We start from the raw sequence: 25,488 nt of genomic DNA on the forward strand, positions 1-25,488 counted from the left end.
TATGATTTTCTTATTGCCCTGCTGATACTGTACTTGAATGCTACAGAATGGAGCTAGTCTATTACACAAACATGCAGAATAAGGTACTGATGACTTTCTCAAAGGTTTTAATCTGGTTATTCATTCCATCTAAATGTGCTTAAGTTGCCTTATTGTAATATGTAACATGCATTCCCTATTGGGTCACAAGTTCGCCTACTTTCTTAATTAAATAAAATATACTGAACCAAAGTTTCAACTAGACACTCAACACTTTAGACTTTGAGGAATGACCATAGTATTAGAGGTACAGTTGTATAATAGTATGGACATGGAAGAAATTCAAAGTGTAAAAATCTAAATGGTTATTTCATGATCTTTAACACATTTGTTAAATAGATTTGCACTATGCTTAAAACCAGAAGTCTGTCTTCAACATTTCATTATAATTTGTAAATAGTCCAAAGTGTATAATCTGATGAATTTTTGATCTATCAATCCAATTAACTAAAATTCAAGTAAATTTTTGCTGACCATCATGTATCAAAGTGATTTTGACTCGTACATTGATAAAAAAATTGACAGATAAAACATTAAATGCACTCTTTGTTAAGGGGGCAGTGTAGATCAAAGAAAGCGATTACAATCTGATTTTCACACCATAATTTCTCTGTTGTCATTAAATACAAAATTGCCACCACCAGTAGGGAAATCTGTGACCAAAGGTCATTGACTTCACACCACTATCCCCTCACCGCTGTGGTTTTGAATTTTGACAGGAACTTTGGATTCTTTCTGAGGGAGCTTTCCAGCTAGCTTACGGAAGGTCGGTGGTTCAACTCGGGTGTGGAAAGGCACCTGAGGTCTTCCTCCACCATTAAACTGGAATGTCGCCATATGACCTATACTGTGTTGGTGCGACACAGAACCGAACAAACAAACACTACCAGTATTATGATTATTCCACAAATCTCCATCTAGGGGGAGCTTGTACCTAGTAAATTGTCAATTACAAAAAACTTACAGCAGAATAAGTTTTAGATTGACCTTAATCCTACAACATCTGTTGCATTTATACACAATAGCATTTCTTTGAAATTTGATCTGTCCCATCTTAATGCTCTGACAGATTGACCAGTGATCCAATCATAGTAGTTTGCACAAGGCAATTCCATAATAAATTTTCAGTAAATGCCCCAATATGATCTTTAATGGAAAACTCAAATGATGCTAGTCTCTTTTCAATACATAGCAAGCAAAAAGTTGATGTTTCTACAATGATACAAATCTGGTAAAGTTGTGTGTGTCACCACAATGTAGAGGGCCTTTCCCAGGGGGTGGCAGACAATAGTTAAAATTACAGGATAATCTCATTACAAAGTAACATCGAGATAAAACAAAAACATCTGTAAAATAAAATTTATTTGCATAACATAATTTGTAACATTTCATTGCAAAACAAATAAGGCAATATAACTATAAAGTTGCATAATGTTTAACAATAAATATACAAAACATTCTGCGAGATCAATATAAATTATTATCAGGCACTAGTACCCTAAGTTGTCTCACTGAGGTATTGTTTATTTTGGTCAATCCAAGTACATATTAGGGTATAAAAATATGGTAATTATACTAATTGTAATGTTATAATAAGGTTTGATCATTTTGCAAATATTTAAATAATAATAAAATTTCTGACAAATGAGAAACTCCGTAAAAAGAAAATTACATGAAGTAAGCAATTCATGTTTTTGTTTTATAACTACATGTAACAACAGTTTTGTAAGAAAACAAATGAATTAAATTATGAGGCAATTAATTGAAACATACTGTAAGCTTGATTGTGAGAAATCTGACAGCCTATTTCAATCACAAAAGAAATTGAAATGGAACATACATGACAAAATATGGACATGACCCAAATATAGTTTGAATAGATGATGCCTGGGTTGAGATGTAGATATGCTTATCACTTGGTCGCTCCTCCCCTGAGATAATTTATGAACTGAGGTATGTTACCTAAATGCTGGTCTACTTCTGTGGAAGCCTTTCCCCTGACTTTGTTTCCCTATTTTCTCAGTAAGTACTTCCTCCTGAGAGACTGGTCTCTCATTAGCAGACTGATTACTTTCAAAACTTTCTTCTTTAGAGGACAGTCTACTTAAACTTCCTGATCTCCTCAACTGAAGAGTTTTGTTTGGTACAAAGGTATTTGGCACATATCCAAGTTTTTTCTTTTTTAATTTCGGAGGTTTTTGACTGGTAGTAGTCTCACTATGTTTATTAACACCTGTATCAATGCTGTCAACACTTGTGTGGATATCTTGCCCAAAATCTGTTTTTGAAAGATAATTAAAAAGTTCCGCATCTGACATTTCTTTTGTATCACTTTCCGAATGTTCTCTTTCTGTTTCATGAGATTCTAAATTTAGATCAGATAAACCTCTCTCTAAAGGCTCGTCATCTAATATGCTGACCCATTCTTTCTTATGTAGTGCTTTTTCTTTTGACCTTGGCTTTGACCTTTTTTAAAGTTGGGCAAGTGGTTTTTTCAACTAATATCCACACTCTAAGTTAAACTCTTTGTCTTAAATGCTTATTTTTTTACTTTTTAACAACATTGGGCTCAATATTGAAAGATGTAAAAAATTTTTGCACTGTTTTAATTAAAGATGATTGAGATTTTTTTCTTTCTCTTCTAAAAGGGGCTCGCAATTCTTTATCTAGTTGGCCGGTTTTTTTGCGAACTTTTCCCCCGACACGGCTGCCCCCTATTCTCTCCTTTGCCGCTCTTTAGTACCAACTTTTTCCCTGCTTCAAAGAATTTGTCCATATTGTGACAAAAACCTTAAAAACCTGCACGGAAATATAAAATTTTGTCCCAATTTTAAAATTGATAAATAATTTTATAAAACATTAAAATTTCTAGTATTTTTAATTTGGGAGGTAAACACAACCTATTGAGGCCAAAACAACATTTATAAAAGTTTCTTAAAGATAATTGAGAATTATTCCATAACTCTCCTTTGCTCTTTAAGGAGAGTGGTGCCGTGCCCGCCCTAATGGTTAAGGTGTTTGCCTCTCAAAACCCAGGGACCATGGGTTTGAGCCTTACTTGGGTCAGACCATGTTTCTTCATATGACAACAGTACGAAGTGGACTCGAAAGTGATTGATAAAAGTTGCAAGAACTTGTTTTGCAATCGAGCTTAAAATAAATATGTTTAAACCAAATCCTTTACTCTTATGAACTTTGTGTAGTAATGGAATGTCCTTTTTAGAATCTAGAATCTGTAAATGTCCATTATTTAATTTTGTACATATACCTAGACACCTGCACGAGAATTAAATCTAGCCAGGTCTATATATAATGAAAAACTCAAAACTGTTACGAATTTTTTAAATAAGTATGTATGCAGTAGTATGCAAACAAAAGCCTTAAAATACTGTAAGAGTTTTAAAAGAAAAGTACCTTCTGATTCTTCAAATGCTTTCACTTGAATTGTCTCCACTATAGTGCTCAGCTAAAAAAAATGAAATTAAAATGATTTTTTTTTTAGCAAAATTGAAGAAAAAGAAATACAGAAGAGTACATTTTTTCTAATAATTAAACTGTTTTAACTTAATAAATTGTTCCAATTAGTAAGATTTCCTAGTTGAAATGCTGGCAGTATTTTGCTACTGAATAAAAAAGAAATTACAGAAAGAAAATTTATTATTTATATTATTATTTCTTTTTTAAAAATAGGTCTGCATGTTTTCAGATATCTAAATAAATGTCTAGTAGTCTCATTTTATCCAGTATGTATTTAGCTATAATTTTCCTCCACATGAGCTCAGCACATGCACAAAGTATTTGGATATACAAGCTACCCAAAGGAAACATAAAAATCTTATGTGGGTGCTTCACAAGAGTGTTAATATGTTACCTGTGGAACCTGGTCTTTAAATGTCTGTATGAATTTTTTAAGGGAAACCTCAGATGCTGACTGACTCAAATCCATGTAAGCTTCTAGAACCACTGAAAATATATCATGTGTGTAATATAAAAAATATAAAACTGACAAAGGCATTTACTTGTAAGTCTTTATTAAAAATTAAACTTGAATCTAAACATAGAATTTTACAATGTTGCACAAAACACATTTTACCTCGTGGAAAAATGCACCTTTGAGGTTTAAATCGGAGCAAAAATTGCAATTTCAATTTGGCCAATTTTTTTTGTAAATGTTAAACAATTAATAACATTTTTATTCTTATTGTCATGTGTGCAAATTATGAAACAAGAGGGCCATGATGGCCCTGTATATAGGCCCCCAGAGCGGGGCAAGTTTAAACGCCCAGGGCTTTTTATTTGAACAAACTTGGAAGACACTCATTAGAAGATGTTTCACACAATGTTAAGTTTTTACTACCCCCCCCCCCCCCCCCCCCCGCGTGGCCAATTTTCAACCAAGGGCTTTTTATTTGAACAAACTGGGTAGACATCCATAAGAAAGATATTTCATGCTAAACATCTAAGCTCTAGCTCATTGGGTTTTTTAAAAGAAGATTTTTTAAGTTTTTAATACACACATATAGTTAAAAACAATGACACCCCTAGGGCGGGGCCAGTTTTGACTCCAGGGCTTTTATTTAAACAAACTTTGTAGACGTTTACTAGAAGATGTTTCACGCTTAATATCTAAACTCTAGCTATTTAGGTTTTTTCAAAGAAGATTTTTTAAGTTTTTACTATATGCATATAAGGAAAATCAAGACCCCCCTGGGGCGGGGCCAATTTTGACCCGAGGGCTATTATTTGAACAAACTTTGTAGACACTCACTAAAAGATGTTTCATGCTTAATATCTAAACTCTAGCTATTTCGGTTTTTTTATCAAAAAAGATTATTTAAGTTTTTGCTATACACATATAAGGAAAATCAATGACCCCTGGGGCGGGGCCAATTTTGACCCAAGGGCTTTTATTTGAATAAACTTGATAGACACCCATTAGAAGATGTTTCATGCTGAATATCTTAGCTCTAGCTCTTTGAGTTCTTTAAAAGAAGATTTTGTAAGTTTTTACTATATGCATATAGGGAAAATCAATGATCCCCTGGGGCGGGGCCAATTTTGACCCCAGGGATTTTATTTGAACAAACTTGGTAGACACTCACTAGATGATGTTTCAAGCCAAATATCTAAGCCTTAGCTCTTGGGTTTTTTTTAAAAGAAGATATTTAAAGTTTTTTCTTTCGGTTGCCATGGCAACCAGAGTTCTGCATGGAATTAAATTCTTTGAACAATTTTTAAAGGTGACCACCAAAGGAACATTCCTGTGAAGTTTGGATGAAATTGGCTTAGAGGTTTATGAGGAGATGTCATTTAAAGTCAAAGTTTACGGACGGAAGCCGGACGGACGCCGGACGAAAAGCGATCACAAAAGCTCACCCTGTCACTTTGTGACAGGTGAGCTAAAAAAGATTTCTTTTCTACAGGTAATATCAAAGAATCTTAGATAGTGACAAAAGAATTTTTGAAGTTCTCGAATAATCCTATTTCATTTAAAATCCATGCGTATAAAGTACTGCGTATTTATCTATGAGTATAAAGATATTGAAAAGTAACCTTCAATTGTATTTCCAAAAGCTTGAATTAAGATTCAAGTGATCATGTTGAGGTGTTGTTTTTTTTTAAAGATTAATGTTGCACACAAAATAAAAATCATTTTTTTAGGGCCATGATTCAGTCAAAATCCATACTTGAGTTCAGAGCTTTGAAAAGTCACCTTCACTTATGATCCAAAAGGCACGTACAGTTTTTAGTGAATACCTTCAATAGTTTTGAAGGTAAATGTTTCAAGCAAAACTTTAACTAGAATTTTTTATTTCAGAAAAGGCTATAATTCAATCAAAATCCATGTCTTGGATACTGACATCCACTTACTTCACAAAGACATGTAAAACAATCAAGTGAATACCTTCAGAAGTTTTACTTTGCAAAGTTTTAGATTGATTGTGTATGCAAAACATGAGCCAAGAACATTCTTAGTTCAAAATGGACCAAAATTTTGTCAAAATCCAGAGTTAGAGCTAGAGTTATAGGCCTTAGTTAATGACATCCTTTTATTCTCTCAAGTTACAAGCATCTTTAGTGTTTGGCAAGGCATGATTATGTAAAAGAAGTTACATATCAAACTTTAACCAAAAGGTTATGTCAATGTTTATGCTGACTCCCAGGTATGTAGGATAGTCCCACTTTTTAATAGTCAATCTAAAATGGACTTTCCAAACACTGCAAAATTAAAGCAGATTTTAGAATATCTACAGTAAACTCCGCTTATAACGAACTCATTGGGACATTCAAAATCTGTTCCTTATATCTGGAGTTCCTTGTAAGCATATAGCGAATTAGTTCCTTGTATCAGAAGTTTTTATAGCGAACAGTTTTACATATAACAAACTAATTGTTAACCATTGTCCGCCACTTCGAAGAACATTTGATTAAGAGAAATAACTTTTTGGTTTGTCATTGTTGTCTCCCTTATATTGATTCAATAAAGAAACAAGAGGGCCATGAGGTCGCTCACCTGTATATAGGCCCCCCCCCCCCCCCCCCCGGGCCAATTTTTACAGACTTGGTAGACACCCATAAGAAGATGTTTCATGCTAAACATCTAAGTTCTAGCTCATTGGGTTTTTTAAAAGAAGATTTTTAAGTTTTTACTATACACATATAGTTAAAAACAATGACACCCCTGGGGCAGGGCCAGTTTTGACCCCTGGGCTTTTATTTGAACAAACTTTGTAGATATTTACTTAAAGATGTTTCATGTATAATATCTAAACTCAAGCTATTTGGGTTTTTTCAAAGAAGATTTTTAAGTTTTTGCTATACACATATAAGGAAAATCAATGACCCCCGGGGCAGGGCCAGTTTTGACCCCAGGGCTTTTATTTGAACATACTTGGTAGACACCCATTAGAACATGTTTCAAGCTAAATATCTTAGCTCTAGCTCTTTGAGTTCTTTAAAAGAAGATTTTTTAAGTTTTTACTATATGCATATAGGGAAAATCAATGACCCCCTGGGGCGGGGCCAATTTTGACCCCAGGGCTTTTATTTGAACAAACTTGGTAGACACTCATTAGAAGATGTTTCATGCTAAATATCTTAGCTCTAGCTCTTTGGGTTCTTTAAAAGAAGATTTTTTAAGTTTTTACTATATGCATATAGGGAAAATCTATGACCCCCTGGGACGGGGCCAATTTTGACCCCAGGGCTTTTATTTGAACAAACTTGGTAGACATTCACTAGAAGATGTTTCATGCCAAATATCTAAGCTCTAGCTCTTACGGTTCTTTAAAAGAAGATTTTTTAAGTTTTTACTATATGCATATAGGGAAAATCAATGACCCCCAGGGCGGGGCCAATTTTGACCCCAGGGCTTTTATTTGAACAAACTTGGTAGACACTCACTAGAAGATATTTCATGTCAAATATCTTAGCTCTAGCTCTTTGGGTTCTTTAAAAGAAGATTTTTTAAGTTTTTACAATATGCATATAGGGAAAATCTATGACCCCCTGGGGCAGGGCCAATTTTGACCTCAGGGCTTTTATTTGAACAAACCTGGTAGACACTCATTAGAAGATGTTTCATGCTAAATATCTTAGCTCTAGCTCTTTGGGTTCTTTAAAAGAAGATTTTTTAAGTTTTTATTATATGCATATAGGGAAAATCAATGACCCCCTGGGGCGGGACCAATTTTGACCCCAGGGCTTTTATTTTAACAAACTTGGTAGACATTCACTAGAAGATGTTTCATGCCAAATATCTAAGCTCTAGCTTTTACAGTGCTTTAAAAGAAGATTTTTTAAGTTTTTACTATATGCATATAGGGAAAATCAATGACCCCCTGGGGCGGGGCCAATTTTGACCCCAGGGCTTTTATTTGAACAAACTTGGTAGACACTCACTAGAAGATGTTTCATGCCAAATATCTTAGCTCTAGCTCTTTGGGTTCTTTAAAAGAAGATTTTTTAAGTATTTACTGTATGCATATAGGGAAAATCAATGACCCCCTGGGGCAGGGCCAATTTTGACCCTAGGGCTTTTATTTGAACAAACTTGGTAGACACTCATTAGAAGATGTTTCATGCCAAATATCTAAGCTCTAGCTCTTTGGGTTCTTTAAAAGAAGATATTTAAAGATTTTTCTTTCGGTTGCCATGGCAACCAGAGTTCTGCATGAAATGGAATTCTTTGAACAATCTTGATAGAGCTTCATACAAAGAGTATTCCTGCCAAGTTTCATTAACATTGGCCTTGCGGTATCATAGAAGATGTCCTTAGAATATTTAAAATGTGGACGGACGACAGACGACGGACGCCATTTGGTTGGCCATCCTAAAAGCTCACCTGCACTTTGTGCAAGGTGAGCTAAAAAAAGGAATAATTGCAATGTTGTTTCTTTTTAATATAATTTTTATGTATAGACATATCTATATGATAATTATATGATATGTACCATATATGCAATATTGTTATTTATTAACAATACAGTATCATGCATAAAAATAATCACTTTGCTTTGAAGAAGTTGCTACTTTTAGTTTGGGAATGTTTACAACTCTTCAGATCCAATAAACTTTTAAAAACTGTTTCTTTAACATGTGCATTAGACTCTAAGTATGACCTAATATTGTGCAAACAATCAATAGCTTCATTTTTTGACACAACCGGCAGATCATCTAAATAGATCTTGTCTTCAGATGGTTGACTGTCATCGTCATTATTTGTTCCTAATATATCCGCTACATTCGGCCAAGTTTTAATCTGTGGCGATGAAAACGAAAGTAGAAAATGCATGATCTGTTTTCGGATAGCCGATATTTTGGATTTCGTTATAAAAGTGTAATTTTCTGTACTTTTAATGGCATTGGGACTAAAAAATGAGTTCCTTATAAGCGATAATTCCTTATAAACGTGTTCGCTGTAACCGTAATTTTTTACATTAAATAAAGAAGGGTAAAATTCGGGCCAAAAAATTTTGTTCCTGATAACTGGAAGTTCGCTATAACCGTGTTCGCTATATGTGAAGTTTACTGTATTTAGTTTAACAACTTCATTTTCAAGGCTTGATATTGAATAAAATGTGCAAAATGGAAAAAAAAACATGACAGGAAAATGATAACATGTGCAATGCAACCTTCTCTCTGATTCCTCTATCTTTTGACTTTTCTTTAAGGTAGATCAAAATATCCTTTTTTGTGTGTACAAAAACAACCTTACTGTACAATACTTTCAGACATAAAATGAAAATAAATTTTGTTTGTAAGAAATTACCATTAATTGGTTTCACTATCAAGTCATTACTAGTATCTTCAAAACTTGTGTAGGCTTCCCTGAAAATAAACAAACATATCCAATGACACTGTCAAATGTAAAAACAGTAAGGTTAGAAAGAAGACTACATTGGAATTTATAAACTTTGGGTTATCAATCAAATTAGAACAAATTAATAGTAAATAGCAGACAGCTTCTCAATATAAGGGGGACAAAAAGGAATAAAGCACAGTACTAGTTTCAGAAAAGAAATGAAACAACTAATTACCTTATAGCTTGAAATAAAGACTCTGTATATTTGAGCTGCAGATTGTAAACTTTCTGATGATACTTCACCTCTTCTCTCAAACATTTATTCTGAAAATTTCAAACATGATCATGCATAAGTATTTAACCCTGAACCAAAAGCGTTTAACCTTTTCCACAAGTATAAAGCCAAGCCAGCCTGCATATCTGTGGAGTCTGAACAAGCTCTATACTATTAGTAGCTTTGTGTCTTAACATATAAATCATTTAAACTTTGAACAGACTGTGCAGAAACATCAGGACTTATAAGAATACTTTGACTTCCAGTACCAGTAGCTCATTTTACAAAATTCAAATAATTATAAGATGTAACTGATCTTAAAAGATACCTCTTGTATACCATAAATTTGATCCTCGTAAATTTAAAAAGTTTTTAGAATTTATAACTTCCAGCAAGAACCTTGTCAAGTTAATCTTATATAAACAAAAATATACAACATTCAGGAAGTTCATTACCTGGTTTTGAAGCATATAAACTTTATAGTTGAAAGCTTTCACCAATGCTTTTATCATTTGGTTCATGTCCTCTGACCTTGACCTTGACCTAGCTGGTAACCATGCCAACACTCTCTCTGCTGTGATCTCTTTAAGTGCACATGTCTTCAGTGGTGGCTATAAATTTAAAACATAAAAAAGAACATAGTACCCAACCCTTTTAAAAACAGTTTAAGCCTTAACCTACTTAATTTCTAAAATGGACTTGTCCACTGGACTCCAGCTTCAATATTTGGAACTGTTCATTATCAATCTGGGGAAAATGAAACTTTGAAGCTGATCAGCCATCAGTATAGTCTAGTGACAGTCAACATGGACATGCAGGCTAGCCTGGCTCAATACTAGTGTCACAGACGTATCATGCTTGGTTCCTGTAGGTTACTGGTCAATTATTATGTATAAAATTTAAATGCTGTATACTATTGATGTTTTTATATCAAAAAATATTTATGTATTCCTCATCAAATACTTATGTCCTGTCTAACTTTTCAAAAATTTATTGAAGAAAGAATAACTAAAGGAGTTTTAGTATTTGAGTCCAAGTTTTCAAGCCATATTAAATAGCAAAAAAGTTAAAAGGCAACAACTAATAACAACTAATTTTATTAACTATTATAAGTTAAAAGGGGGCATAACACCTAAAATATTTCTTTCAGTATAATGCCCTTGTCTTAAAAATTTCCGATGTCATAAAAATCAAGAATTCAATGTTTCATGCTGATAGCTTTAATAGTTTTGAAATCATCCAATTCAATAAGCAATTTTGACAAAGTTTTCAGAGTTCAATAAGGCATAACTTTAAAAACATAGCTTTCAGAATAAGGCCCATTGTCTTACAATTTTGGCTTATTATGACAAAAAAGTTTTCGAAATTACATGTTGATACCTTTCTTTGTTTTGAAATAATACTTTTAAAGGTAATTTTCACAAAAAGTTAATAATAAACATAACTCCAAAAATATAGTTTTCAAATTAATACTTCTTGCACCTTGTAATAATAAGCAAATATTTCAAGTTTCATAATGATATCTTTTAAAATGTTCGAATAGTGGGCTACAATGAAGTTTTTGAATAACCACGATGATAACAACAATAATGATGCTGTTACCATAATAGACTTTTTGGTTCAAAACAGACAAACTCGTAAAAGCATCCCATGCAGTGTTAATGCTCTGTTAATTAAATAAAAAATGCTAAAATGTTAAAAAGGGGAAAAATTCCAAAAATATAGCTTTCAGAATCATTCTCCTGTCTTGCAACTGACTTTGTCATGATAAGTATGTATTCCCAAGTTTCATATACAGGTAGATACCTTTAAACTGTTTAAGTGATGTGCTACCTTAAAATCTTTGCAAGAATTGAAGATGATGGCAATTATGACACTGCAGCAAAAAATAATAGCTAAACTTTCCCTGCGAAACGGACAAGCTAAAAATTATTTTAATTTTTGATGTTCCTTTTTTATGTTTTAAGAAAAGCAGAATAAGCTGAGTCCATATATGCTTCATTTTCTTACCCAAGGTGCACTGGGATACAATAATGATAAATCAAGAAGGTCTGAGCTACATTCTTTCATCACTGCACATGTTTTCAGAATCTGGGTCATTAGCCTATCTCTGGCAGGTGTGGTCACATGACAGGAAGTCCATAAATACGCAGAGTCACTGTCATTTTCAGGTTCCATGATGGAATGTAGCTGAATGAGATCCTTGTAAAGGGAGCTAAGTTTTGTTTCTAACTTTGTCTGTGGAAAATATCATAAAATTATAAACATAGGCAAAAACACAAAACTGGTGAGACTGATAAAAAGCAAGTAAAATCTTTTCCAAACTGAAGATCGACTTTTATCATTTATAAGAATAAGGAAATAAACATTAGAAAATGTATTCTATTTTTGTTAAGGGTACATTTTTGAACACTGACGTCCATCTTTTCATACTACTACTTCATATAATTTAAAAGAAAATATGAAACCTCCTATATACATGTATTAACTTGTATATTAATGTATTCAAGTTCAAATAACTTGTATATTAATGTATTCAAGTTCAAATAACATCTCAATTACAGAATCAAATCCGGAACAAAGCTACATTTAATATCCTTTGTAACAGTTTCCAGTTAATTTTAAATTACCTTTGGAAAAGAAAGTATTTAAATACATATATTAGCATAAATACCACATGTTTGAGATTTAAATGTTCCAGATTTCCAGAGGCTATCTCTAACAGTGTAACATCATGTTCTCTACTAGACTGTAGAAAATCACTGGTGAATTTCAATGGTCTAGATAAATTTTCCGTGGATCTATTCTGGAAAATACAGTATATGTAAAAACAATGATAAGATGTTGTGAAATAAAGTGAGCTAGTAACTTTAAATTTTTTTTATAAGCTGTTCTCAATTTATATAGTGGACTTTCCTTTCTTTGAATTGTGGACAGTCCACAAGTAGTTTAAATGGTCAGAATCAAATAGTAAAATTAACAGGTAAACATAGTGTTTGGATAAACTGAAGGAATATTCACAAGTTGATATGGTTTGATAAAAGAAGCAAGGTCTCTTAATTACTTCTGTCACTAACTTAAAATTAATATATGCATTAGGTTTAACTTCTGTTTAAAGAGGTATTTCAGTTTTACTTCACCAATCAATTACTTAACCTGTTTTCTATAATTCTGTATTAATTTGTTAGTGTTTTTTTTAAGTAATAATACCATTTCATTTGTATACATGTATATACAAATACAAGTACTAAGTTGAAGAACAAATGTCCATGATGAACACATTGTTTTCATCTAAATCTATAAATAAAGAACAGTGCCATGTCTGAAACTTGAACTTGCTAATTTAGTTGTGTGGACCTAATACTCTTCTACAATAAATGGCTAGGCTTGCACCACAACCTTACAGACGATATCAAGTTCTTCACTTTAAACATTGATTGGTATTGTTTTGAAAAGTTTTTATTTGTTTGGGTCGTCAGACCAAACAAATAATGGTAGCGAAATTTCAGACCCTGATGCTGTTAATTGCAAATGCCAAAAGTAGTCCGCTTCTTTGAAGCAGTTATTCCCTTTATATGTTCACTAACGCCGAAAAATTCAGGGGAGATCACTGCTTAAAGATGGTCAAATAAAAGGCGCATTAATTTTCAAGCAAAATAGTTCCCGAATGGTCGAAGATTTCTAATATTGTTTTATTCTTTATAGATATACATGCTTATAGTAAGCTCTATGATTATTTACATCTGTGTTAAACAACAGTTAGCGTCGAAATAATAAGGGTTACAAACCCTAATTTAAAATAATATGGTTTTCTTCAGGCCGTTAACATATAGCTTCACCGTGGCCGATGGGTTTGTGCGCTCGCTTAGGAAGCTAGAGGTCTGGAGTTCAAATCCCACTTAAGGCAACTCATTTTTTTCCAATTGTTTAAGTCACATAAACATCGAATTGAATATCAGTGTTGCAATTAGTCTTATAGCCAATTTACTACAATTAAAACGCTGAAAAGCATTGGTGGCACTATACAAAACCAAATTGGTTTATTATCTCACAACCTTCACCTTTCTGACATTCTGAGACCCAAACAAATTCAGCGCCTTCTGTGCTTTGATTTTTTTTAAAGTTTGAATTGAGAAAATAGAGTACCTCTATCTGTTTGTACAACTTGATCCTTGCAGATTCTGTGGTCTCTACCATCAATGTTAACTCTGATCTATCTACAGGAACTTGAGCACCTCTCACATCTTTACTGATTAATGACCTTCAATAAGTTTCATGGAATAATGAAATATGATTTTATGTTGAATGCACCAATCTTTTAACCATATTATTTCATCACAGGATATCTAGACCTTCAACTTAAAGATCCTGTAACACTTTTTCTCATGGTTTTATTTCATAAATATGATGCTCAAATTAAGATTTGTCAATATTGTAAGTTCCAATAAGCATTATTTATAAAGATATTACCGAATTTAACATTTCATGTAAATAAAGAGAGGTAAATAGAAATTTATTTTCTATAAATTCTAAGTCAAATTTTCCAATAAGAAATGAATGCATATATTTATTGATTAAATATAATGTGCACAAATATTAGCAGTACACATTTTACATACTCTTCGATGTTTGAAAATTGTTTTATTTGCATAATTATATACATATATAATTTTTTGCAAGTGTGGTATACACACAGTTACAATATCAATCACAAAACATACAGGATCTTTAAAGAAACAAATTTTTACAAGAAGCGCTGCAATGCGACGAAAACCAGGTTTTCAACAACCAAATTTTGATGTGACAGCAATCAATAGGTCAAAGTACACTGAAGTTAATGAGTAGAAGCTGAAAATTCTATTGTAAGCAAATGACCTTGAACTTGCTCCCAGATATCTAAGTAGCAATCCAAAGCTGCCACTCAGCAAGTTTATTGTCAAAAGGTCAAAGCAAACTCAAGTTATAACATGAAAACTAATTACATTAACCTTGATCACAGACACCTGGGTAGCAATCCCAAGCTGCCTCTTTATATAAGCTACCCATTCATCAAGTTTGGTGTCAAAAGGCAAAAGCAAACTAAAGTTATTGAGCAGAAACTGAATTTCTATTTTTAATAACACTGACCTTGACCTTAATCACAGACAGCTGGATAGCAATCCCAAGCTGCCTCTTGATATAAGCTATCCATAAACCAAGTTTGGTGTCTCAATAGGCCAAAGCAAACTCAAGTTATTGAGCAGAAACTGAATTTCTATTTTTAGTAACAGTGACCTTGACCTTGATAACAGACACCTGGGTAGCAATCCCAAGCTGCCTCTTGATATAAGCTATCCATACACCAAGTTTGGTGTCAATAGGTCAAAGCAAACTCAAGTTTTTGAGCGTAAACTGAATTTCTATTTTCAGCAACATTGAACTTTATATCAGACACCTGGGTACCAAGCACAAGCTGCCTATTAATATAAGCTATCCGTACACCAAGTGAGTCAATAGACCAAAGCAAACTAAAGTTATTGAGCGGAAATTTCTATTTTAAGTCACAGTGACCTTGACTTTCATCATAGATACCTTGGCAGCAATCCAAAGCTACATCTTGATATCAGCTACCTATACACCAAGTTTGGTGTCAATATACCAAAGCAAACTAAAGTTATTAAACGGTAACTGAATTTCTATTTTTAGTAACATTGACCATGACCTTGATCACAGACACCTGGGTGGCAATCCCAAACTGTCTCTTGATATAAGCTACCCACGCACAAGTTTGGTGTCAATAGGCCAAAACAAACTCAAGTTATTGAGCGTAAACTGAATTTCTATTTTTAGTAACAGTGACCTTTACCTTGATCACAGACACCTGGGTAGCAATCCCAAGCTGCCTCTTGATATAAGCTATCCATACACCAAGTTTGGTGTCAATAGGCCAAAAAAATCAACCCAAGTTAATGAGCGGAAACTGAATTTCTGGTTATAGTAACAGTTACAGTGACATTAATCACATACACCTGGGAAGCAATCCTAAGCTGCCTCTTGATATAAGCTTTCCATACAACAAGTTTGGTGTCAATAGGCCAAAGCAAACTCAAGTTATTGAGCGGAAACTGAATTTCTATTTTTAGTAACAGTGACCTTGACCTTGATCACAGACACCTGGGTAGCAATCCCAAGCTGCCTCTTGATATAAGCTATCCATACACCAAGTTTGGTGTTAATAGGTCAAGGCAAACTCAAGTTATTGAGCGGAAACTGAATTTCTATTTTTAGTAACAGTGACCTTGATCACAGACACCTGGGTAGCAATCCCAAGCTGCCTCTTGATATAAGCTATCCATACACCAAGTTTGGTGTCAATAGGCCAAAGCAAACTAAAGTTATTGAGCGGAAACCAAAAGTTGACGCCCGCCCGCCGACTTCGGCATTACAATAACCCGGTTTTCGTTGAAAACCTGGTTAATAAGAGAATCAAGGGAAAAACCAGTTGTTTAATCTAAAATATGAGTGCTAAGCTTTGAAATATATTTAGTCATCAGGTGGTAACACAGTCCAACAACAAAACAAGGAATTGTCAGTTCAATCCTGTGCTACTCTCCAACTTAAAATTACAAATGATCTTTCCAATGAGACTTTCAAAATCAAGGTCTGTGCATTATGGTAATTTAAAACTTCCATGTTGTCCTTCTGGCATTATGAAAATTATTTAAATCAGTTTCAAATCCTCCATGATTAAGTTAAACTTACTAACAGTCTTAAGGGATGAGTAGCCCATAATCATGTACTTCTGGTGAGGACTAAATAAACTTTTATAGAGAGAAACTTTGATTAAACATTATTTTTTTCTACCTTTTAGCATAAAAGCAATAGCAGATTATAGGCATTACTGATCATAAATTATACTACATACCACCAAGTAAAGTTTTAAATATTACCACAGGAAATGCACTGTTAATATACAATCTAAACTCAAGCTGTGAAAGGTTTAAGGGAGAATAGTTATTCAACAATATAAGCCAATAAGAGCAATTTGTAGCCAACATTTGAGCATGCATATTTAGATAACTCTGTTGTGATATCTCAAACATATCAGGCACTTAACAAGTAGGGGCCAAAATGGCGAAAGAGGGTGTAGCCACATTATTGATGTTTAAAGAAATGTTTGACAGGGACAATAAGAATGACATTCAGCTTGTTAACAATCTGATTATAAACTCTTTTAATACATGCAGCAAATCACAATGTATGACAGGAGTTTATGAAGGTGGAGTGATTTAGATTTTATATGCACATGAATTGCCTGTAACCAAACAGCACTTTTTACAACTCTTGTTACTCATGTCTCTCAAGTAGTATATGTGAAAGCACTATGAGAATTATCATGAAAATATGTCATTTCTATAACAATACCTGCATTTATCTGCCAGCCACTGAAGATTATTCTCTACATCAAACAAAGTCTCACTTCTAGATGTGAGGGCTTCACTAAATAACAGCAACTGAAAAAAAAAAAAATATACATGTATATTAAAATAATACACAACATGTTGAGGAAATGTCCTTTAAAGCTATTTTCTATTTAAAGCTCTGGTGGCCACTTGTTTAACAGACCACCTTACAACCATTTCTGTAGAAAAAATGTTGTCTAAAACTTATATTTCTAGCTCTGATTGCCATCTTGTTCAGCAGACTGTGATGATTTTAGCAATTATAAATCATATATGTAAAGTTTCATTATAATCTATCCAGCAATTAAGGAAGAGAATTAGAGATGTTGTTCCAGGGTTTTATTAGTTTTGGTGGCCTTTTAGTTCAAGGGCTCTGGTTTGGTAAGATTTGGGGCTGAATATCGGCCCCATTCCCCCACCAAAAAGTGTGTGTTTTTTCTCCCTAAAACCAAAAAAAAATCCCCCTTGAAATTAATATTTAACGGACATAGAAAACGCCGATGTCTATATATAAATAAAACGTTCCGGACAGTTTGTAGCATTCCAACATATCGCACAATTTCAAGTCTTACCGAAAAAAAAATTCCCCCTTGAATGAAAAATATTTGAAAATCATGCAAAATTCCCCCCTGCATGGACCCTGGCTCCAGTCTCAAAATGCTAACAAGAGCCCTGAGTTCAGTAGACCTGAGCAATTGTTGTACAGGACCACATAATAATGGTCACTTCTCTATAGTTTCATCAAAAACTACAAAGTTGTTGAGATGTTGTTAAAATGTTTTATCATTTTTAGCTCTGACAGCCAGCTGGTTTGAGTAATTTCTATAGAATATCATCTGTAATCTGAAGAATCATACTGTACAGATTTTATTATTACAAATTATTGGGTAAGAGATTTAAGAGGAGATTTTGTTTAAGTTAAATGTTAACAACACTGATCAATGCTGGACACAGGCCGATCACAAAAGCTCACCTTTACCTCTGGTGAACTCATTAAAGTTGAAATGTGTTGTGTTATCAAATTATACATTGTTTACTAACCCACAATTATACAATTATGTAATGCATGTTTTTTACTCCAATGACTTCAAATTTAAAACTTTACAGTTTGTTTAGATTACACTGATATACAGGCTAGAATGGTTCTATAGAGGTGGCATAATTTATTTATTTATTTTTTTTTAAAAGCCTCATAAAATCATGGATACCTGGCCAGCCCACACAGCTCGAGACTTGTAATTGTGGGTTGGCCAACTGAAATTACAAATCAGTCTCTCTGATGAGACTTTAAATCTAGTATAAACTTACATACACACACAAATTTAGGATACCTGTCTCTCTAGCTGTATAATCTGTGACTTCAACAGAGTTACCCTCCTTTCATCAAACTTCTCATGGCTATTCTCCTGTACTAGCTGATTGTACAATGACCTAGTGTGAATAATATATTGATATAATTATGTATATTGTTAGTTTTAAAAGATTTTTGACAGATTAAATGACATATGGTCATGTTACATATATTATAGTACTGTAGATAGATCCGAAATGATTCCATTTAAATAAGTCTGACAACTGACAGTTAAGCTACAAAGTCTAAAAAAAAAATCAAAATGTTTACTGGGTATTTATCAGTTTCAAACAGACTAAATTGTAAAGTATATTATAATAATACTCCAGTAAAGTTATGTGTATGTTATCATTTGTTATGTTTGTTGCTTGTTAGAATAGGTAATAAATCTGTACCAATAGATAGCAGAAAAATGGATTAATGAATACAGTATTCATTAGAGCATTATACAACCATGATGAAATAATTTGATAACAGTCAACAAACCTGACTTCTGTTAGATCATCCTTTAACTTCCGATTTTCTTGTTTTAACAGCTGAAAATATTCAACACTTTCATAAAAAAGTTATAGTAAACTTTGGTATTAACTTTTAAATCTTTATGTAGGAAACATGTACAAAAATATGTATCAGATAATGAAGTAAACTATCTGACAAATGAATTTATTAGGTTACAAAGAGTTTAAAATTAATATATTACATATTTTCTACCAACACTTGATGGATAAATAGTTTTCTCCAAGATAACAAATCCTACATTGCAAGATATATCCATCAGTTGATCTTTAACATTATGTCAATTTATAATAAACTGGTTTCTTCTAAAATATCATTCTTAAAAAGCTACAAGTTTTTCTTTCTATGTTTTCAGTTGAGTCATAATATTCAATGTATTTAACAAAGACATAAGTGACTAAAGTACAATTTCTATAATGAATGGGAAAAAAAAGGAATAATTAGGATTGCTGTTATTGAGATCATTAGAAAACACATCTCATGACAACCTTTATTTCTTTTTCTGCTTTAGTCACACTTGAGCTTTTAATCTCACTAGTGTCCAATGGCTCCAGGTGTGGCTGTCTTGCCATTGCACCAGACAGGGTCAATCTAGCTCCAGTCTTCCTCATGGTCACTGTAAGAAGAACCTGAAATATAAACATAATATTCAACAAATATAATTGAAAATCATTATTTTTTCCTGTCATTTTTTAGGAAGAATTTATTAAAGGACACACCCAGGACAGAAGCATTATTTCTGCAACAATCTCAGGTGTACAAGACATTTTATGGACAAACTGCATGCAATGCCAAATATAGAAATTTCAATTACAATGTAAGGTATAATTTTATGGATGTAAGTAATTACGTATCTATAAGTGATAACAAAGGGACAGCAGAAGTCATAGTCAGTATCTGTCACCATTTTAAACAGATGTAATATGCATTTACAACTAGAGGCATTATAGTTTTGGTACCATTATATGTAAAAAGAAATTAATCTACAAAGCAAGCTTTATTCTGTCTAAGATTTGCCTGTGAAACCAGATACCAGCATCAACTCACTGTAACTGCTGCTTCATGAGCACTATGTCACCATCAATCTAGACCTGATTAGTCTCAATATATTGACTGCAAGACCGACCCACTTTACAAACTGATATTACATAGATGTCGGTGAAAGTTGACCATCCTCTATATAATAAAAAGCCCTAAATCGCATAATTTGTTGGGATAAGTCACTCAAGGATATATCGTCTATCTAGCAGTCAGTACAACTAATTAGACTTCAAGACATCAAGATAATTTTGGACGTGATAAGTAAATGGTGTGAAAGAAAGTAAAACCTGAAAATAAACATTATGACAGGCCCGTCGTCACGATTTTGTGATTGGTGCGGCCAATTTGATTGGTTTTAGGTAGAATCTAGGGGGGTACGGGGGCATGCTCCCCCGGAAAATTTTTATTCTAGGACGCTCTCAGGGGCGTTTTCCCGTATATTTGGCACAGTATACAGCCTGCCACTAGTACATGTTATAGTAATATGTCAACGATTTTTTACGGATTTAAGTGCGTCGTAAGTTTTAAGGGTGAAATTTAAGGTTCGCATGACGGACGGACAGGTGTAAATAAAAGATGAATACATGTAATTGATATTTGGCAAATGAAAAATAAACAATGACTGATGTTATTATAATTCTTTAGATGCATTTTTATCTGATGATTATAAATAAACAAATAAAAGAAATGTTACAGTACGTGGATTATTGTTAAGCACAATGGTATAAGCTTAAATAACAATCGATGACATGATGGAAAAATAATTACGAGTCAACAATAACCACTTTTTGTTTAGCAGTAATTTTGATAACAATAATCTTACACAACACGTACAGAGTCTCATTTTATGTAAATTTTCCAAAAACACATCGCCGTCGTTCTCTGGTAGTAATGAACTCATCGGCAATTACACGTAAGCTGAGTGAATCTGTCCTGTACTTACGAATATGTAACACCATTAGATTGTTCAAGCGTACTTGAGACATTGTCGATCTCGGGTATGTCTTAATTCTTCTGAACGCCGAGAATGTCCTTTCACTGGTAGCATTAGTAGCAGGCATTACTAACAAAATCTTTAACAACACAACGACCTCAGAGAACAGTGCTGTCTGTTCTGACGCAAATTTCAAAATGTCAGGTAGAGCAACAGTACTATTTTCTGATTTTTCAAAATGTGAACGTAGCAGCTGAAGCTGCACATCTTAGATGTCTAGGCTAATATCGTTACCACAGAAATCACAAACAAAACCAAGTTCTCTAGTGTACTCGGTCTTCAAAGGTTGTACGGCCTTTATAAGTAAATTCTCCACGTTTTGAAGTACGCAATATCCCGGTTGGTCAAATCTCTCTTTAACACTGGCGATGGCAAGATCGATTGCTACCTAGGCCGGAACAAGTCCTGCACTGTTATGGGGTGGTAGCCAACACCGTGCCCCATCTCGAAAGTGTGGGCGCCTTTCTCTTCCCTGGAACATTTGGATCGTTAACATCGACGCGATCACTCTCACTTTGAAGTTTAATCCATAAAGAATCAAAACTGTCGTCTGATCTCAATGTTATCAAACTCTCTAGAGTCCGCTTTGCTATCCGCTGGCCCTCGGATGCTGACAATGAAACTTGTTGAGGAGATTTGCTGAGGTTATCTGTCAATGCTAGGATGTCGTGCCGAAAAAGTACTCGAACTTGACTTCGTAGGACCCCTACATATACCTGGTCAATTAATTGTGTCGCGTCCTGTTTGTATATGGGACCAGTTAAGTGTCAAATTGCTAATCAGCGATGCGTTTTTTTTTTTGTTTTTTTGTTTTTTTTGTTTTTATTACTCATTTTTGGCCAAAATATTGGTCCGGCCAAGGCCGGACCGGCCGGACCATCGACGACGGCCTTGTATGATTATCAGTGAGAGACTTTGAAAACATCAAGTCCTTGTTAAACAGTGTTAAAATATTTTTATTGCTAAATGCCCTTTTAGTCCTATAGGCCCTATTGGACTGAGTCAGTTGATGAGTTCTGTTTTTTTTTTCTTTTTTGTGATTTTTATACATTTATCATAAAATCAGGATATATGAACTCTGTTACCTGATGGATTTTAAAATGTCAAAAAATGTTGCTACACGGACCAAACATCCTTGGTAAATTTACTTCTTCACCCAAATTTCTGGTTTCCAGCATGAAAAGGATGGTTCCCTAACTGCTGACTATGGTTGCACGCCCCTAAATGATTTTCCAAATTAAAAAACAAAAAAAAAAAAAAAAAAAACGATTTAGATCTATAAGATATTTATGGTTATTTATTCTTTCAAGACTTAAATAACAGATAAAGGTCCTTGAATTTATTGCCTGAACGTCTTACTAATAAAACAAGGGCAAGTTTTATAAGAACAATAAAGCAGTCCTCTTTTTACAGTTCCACTATGTACAATGATGAAAAGAGGAACCACGGGTGGACAGATGAAAAGTAAAATGATGAACAAAAAAGTAGCCCTATCATCAACCCAACTTGTGTACTTTTTGAATAAGGCAGGCCTACATGTATATTGGCAAACTTAAAGAATAATAATAACGCCTCCATAACAAAAATTAAAATGCCATAGTGTCAAGTTGTCCACAAACCCTTGCCCAGACGAAGGATAAAACTGCCAAGGGGCATAAGTAAAATTCAGGAAGGCAATTTTCTTGAAAATCATATAAAATAGGATAACACCTAAGACGATAGCAAACAGTGTTGTACATATGCTATTATATCAACCATGTATTAAAAATTTGAAGACAAAAAGCAAAATAAGTGGTTTCAGTAGAAGTCAGTGCCTGCTATGAAATTTAATGCTTTGATTGGGTTTAACCTCACATCGACATGGTATATTACATATGGCGACATTGCGGCCTTACTTGTGGTGGAAGACTTCAGGTGCCTTTCCTTGATTGAAATTCAATAAAAGACTCACTGTTTGCTATAGGAATCATCAGTTGCTATGCAAAATCAATGGTTGCAATGGAAAGTCAAAGGTTGCTATGGAAAGTCAATGGTTGTTATGAGGGTCAATAATTGCTATTTGAAGTCATTGTTTGCTACCAAAGTCAACGGTTGCTGCAGAAATCCACTGGTTACTATGGAAGTTAACAGTTGTTATGGAAATTCAGTGGTTGCTATGGAAGTCAATTGTTGCTATGGAAAGGCACTGATTGCTATGGAAAACCAATGGTTGATATTGATGGTAATTTTACACATGTAGTTGCTATGACAAATCAATGGTTGCTATATTATGTCACTGGTTGCTATGTAAAGTCACTAGTAGCTTTGGAAGTCAATGGTTGCTATGGAAAGACACTGGTTGCTATGGAAAGTCACATTTAAGGAAAATCTATGTACACCTAGGATTTTCAATAATTTTGTCAAGATCCACCTACCTATTTTTAATGCTAAATATCTAAAATATACAGTAGCCCTTGCATTTTTCAAGAAGATTTTTGAAGTATTTATGGTGTTTATTGGAATTAACATCAAAAATGACAAAACCGGTGTAAAAAAGCCGACAAACACCGCTCAAACCAATATTATTTTGAGTCTAACAGGAAAGAATAAGGAAAATCACTAATACTATTTCTTCAAGTGGATATTACAGGTATTGATACTCCGCTGCCAACTCTTGTTTCACGCTGTTCAATTCTACTGTTCCTAAGATATAGAAATTATTAACAAAAGAAATAAGAGTTATTTTATCAAATTTTCAACAATCAAAGCTTACATCTTAGACTAGATTGTATTGTGTTTACACCAGTGCTCGATTTATCATTTTTGTCAGTTTAAAATGACGTCATTCTAGCGCATTTATGAATTACTTTCATATTTAGAAGGACGTCATTACGCTGCTTACGACTTGGCGCCAATTTGTCAACTGATAAGGATCAAACCTGTGGCGCTAACTAGTGTATGTGTGATATTATTTCAGCATTTTATGAAAACAAAATATTATAAGAACGGAAAATATCAATAATAATACGTCATTAAACTATATAAAGGGAGGAAAAATAATAGCCGCATATACAAGTAGTCCCTAACCAGTGTTTATTGACAGTTTAACACCGTCTTTTCTTCTTCTTTGTGTATAGTGAGAAAATCAGGAGGAGTGTTAGAATATAATTTAACAACATGTACGCTTTATCATTATTCAGTTCCTTAGATCTGCTTGTGCATCTGACAATAACTATACATGTACAATGTATATACATGTATAAGTATATTCATTGAGTTTTGTATATCATTTCTGTAAAGTTTGTGGAAATCCAACATGTCCTTTTGATGTTGTTTACAGAACTTGTACTGTTGTAGATAAAGCATCGAGCATGGCCGGGTGGTTAATAATACATCTTACCAGTAATCCGAGGATCTCTAGCTGCGTTAGTTCAAACCCTGTCAGGGGCGAGCCGTTCATTCCTTGAGCAAGATACTTTACCAGTACACTCATTGCTCAGTACAGGTTTGTTCCTTAAAATCTTTTATCCCTGTAAATAACATTATTCGAGGGAGAATGTATTCAAGTCATAGACAGCATTTCTAACTAATAATCTTACACCCATATGTTATCATGTCTTGTAATACCAATTAATTTCACATTTGTTAAGTAGGTTGCTTTCCAAAACTGCTTATAACTGAGATTTACTAGTATACTTCAAAATTTTATTTACATTCTTGCATCAATACAACAAGAATAAGTTGTAGAGTAAACAAAGTAAACTTAAATCATTTAACAACCAAGATGATATATCAACATAATAATGAGCCGCGTCACGACAAAACCAACATAATGGGTTCAAGACCAGCATGGATCCAGACCAGCCTGCGCATCCGTGCAGTCTGATCAGGATCCATGCTGTTCGCTATCAGTTTACTTGTTATAGCGTCTGTAAGCGAACAGCATGGATCCTGATCAGACTGCGCGGATGCGCATGCTGGTCTGGATCCATGCTGGTCGCAAACACACTATGTTGGTTTTGTCGTCACGCGGCTCATATATGTGTACATGTATGTTCAAAGTATATTATCAGAATTTACCTATATTAAAGATGTATGGCACCAGTACAGGCCAACCTGTGTGTATGTGCCTTCTGACCAGACTCTATACTGTTTCACTCTGATTTAGATTAAACAGGTCCAGAAAAAATAACAAGATATGTTTATTACACAGATTTAAAATGGGGATTACATCATATTGGCCACATTATTTTTTTTTTTTTACTTCAAGGAGTGAACACAATGTTACATTTAACAATTAATAAATCTCTTCAGTATTGACCATTGATTTCATTTTGGACATATTCAACAGAAAACCTTGGAAATCATGTCTGATTCTAAAACAAATAATTTTCAAAAATTAAAAAAAAACTGGATATAGATTTACTAAACATATAATAATTATCAATCATGTGTACATTCTTTTCACATAGTGAAAAAAAATTAAGCTGCATTAACAAAATATACATTCAAAGGTTTTTTGATGTAATATTGAAGAAATTGCCCCCA

General features: G+C 33.6%; 1 protein-coding gene across 1 annotated transcript; it reads right to left on the reverse strand.

Annotated features, from left to right (window-relative positions):
- Positions 1 to 1,384: 1,384 nt before the first annotated feature.
- Positions 1,385 to 22,179, reverse strand: LOC132722523 (uncharacterized). Its single transcript, XM_060707031.1, has 14 exons — positions 22,047 to 22,179; positions 19,415 to 19,555; positions 18,897 to 18,946; positions 18,391 to 18,490; positions 17,022 to 17,110; positions 13,764 to 13,878; positions 12,292 to 12,423; positions 11,628 to 11,855; positions 10,073 to 10,228; positions 9,579 to 9,667; positions 9,311 to 9,369; positions 3,911 to 4,002; positions 3,454 to 3,505; positions 1,385 to 2,509 (listed from the first exon to the last, which is right to left on the reverse strand). Exons 2-14 carry the CDS (start codon positions 19,535 to 19,537, stop codon positions 1,998 to 2,000), a joined length of 1,797 nt encoding a protein of 598 aa, XP_060563014.1. The 5' UTR covers positions 19,538 to 19,555; positions 22,047 to 22,179; the 3' UTR covers positions 1,385 to 1,997.
- Between the last annotated feature and the right edge of the window lie 3,309 nt (positions 22,180 to 25,488).

Source organism: Ruditapes philippinarum, unplaced genomic scaffold (assembly GCF_026571515.1).
Source record: "Ruditapes philippinarum isolate M1 unplaced genomic scaffold, ASM2657151v2 ctg7522_1_1_1_1, whole genome shotgun sequence".
Taxonomy (NCBI): domain Eukaryota; kingdom Metazoa; phylum Mollusca; class Bivalvia; order Venerida; family Veneridae; genus Ruditapes; species Ruditapes philippinarum.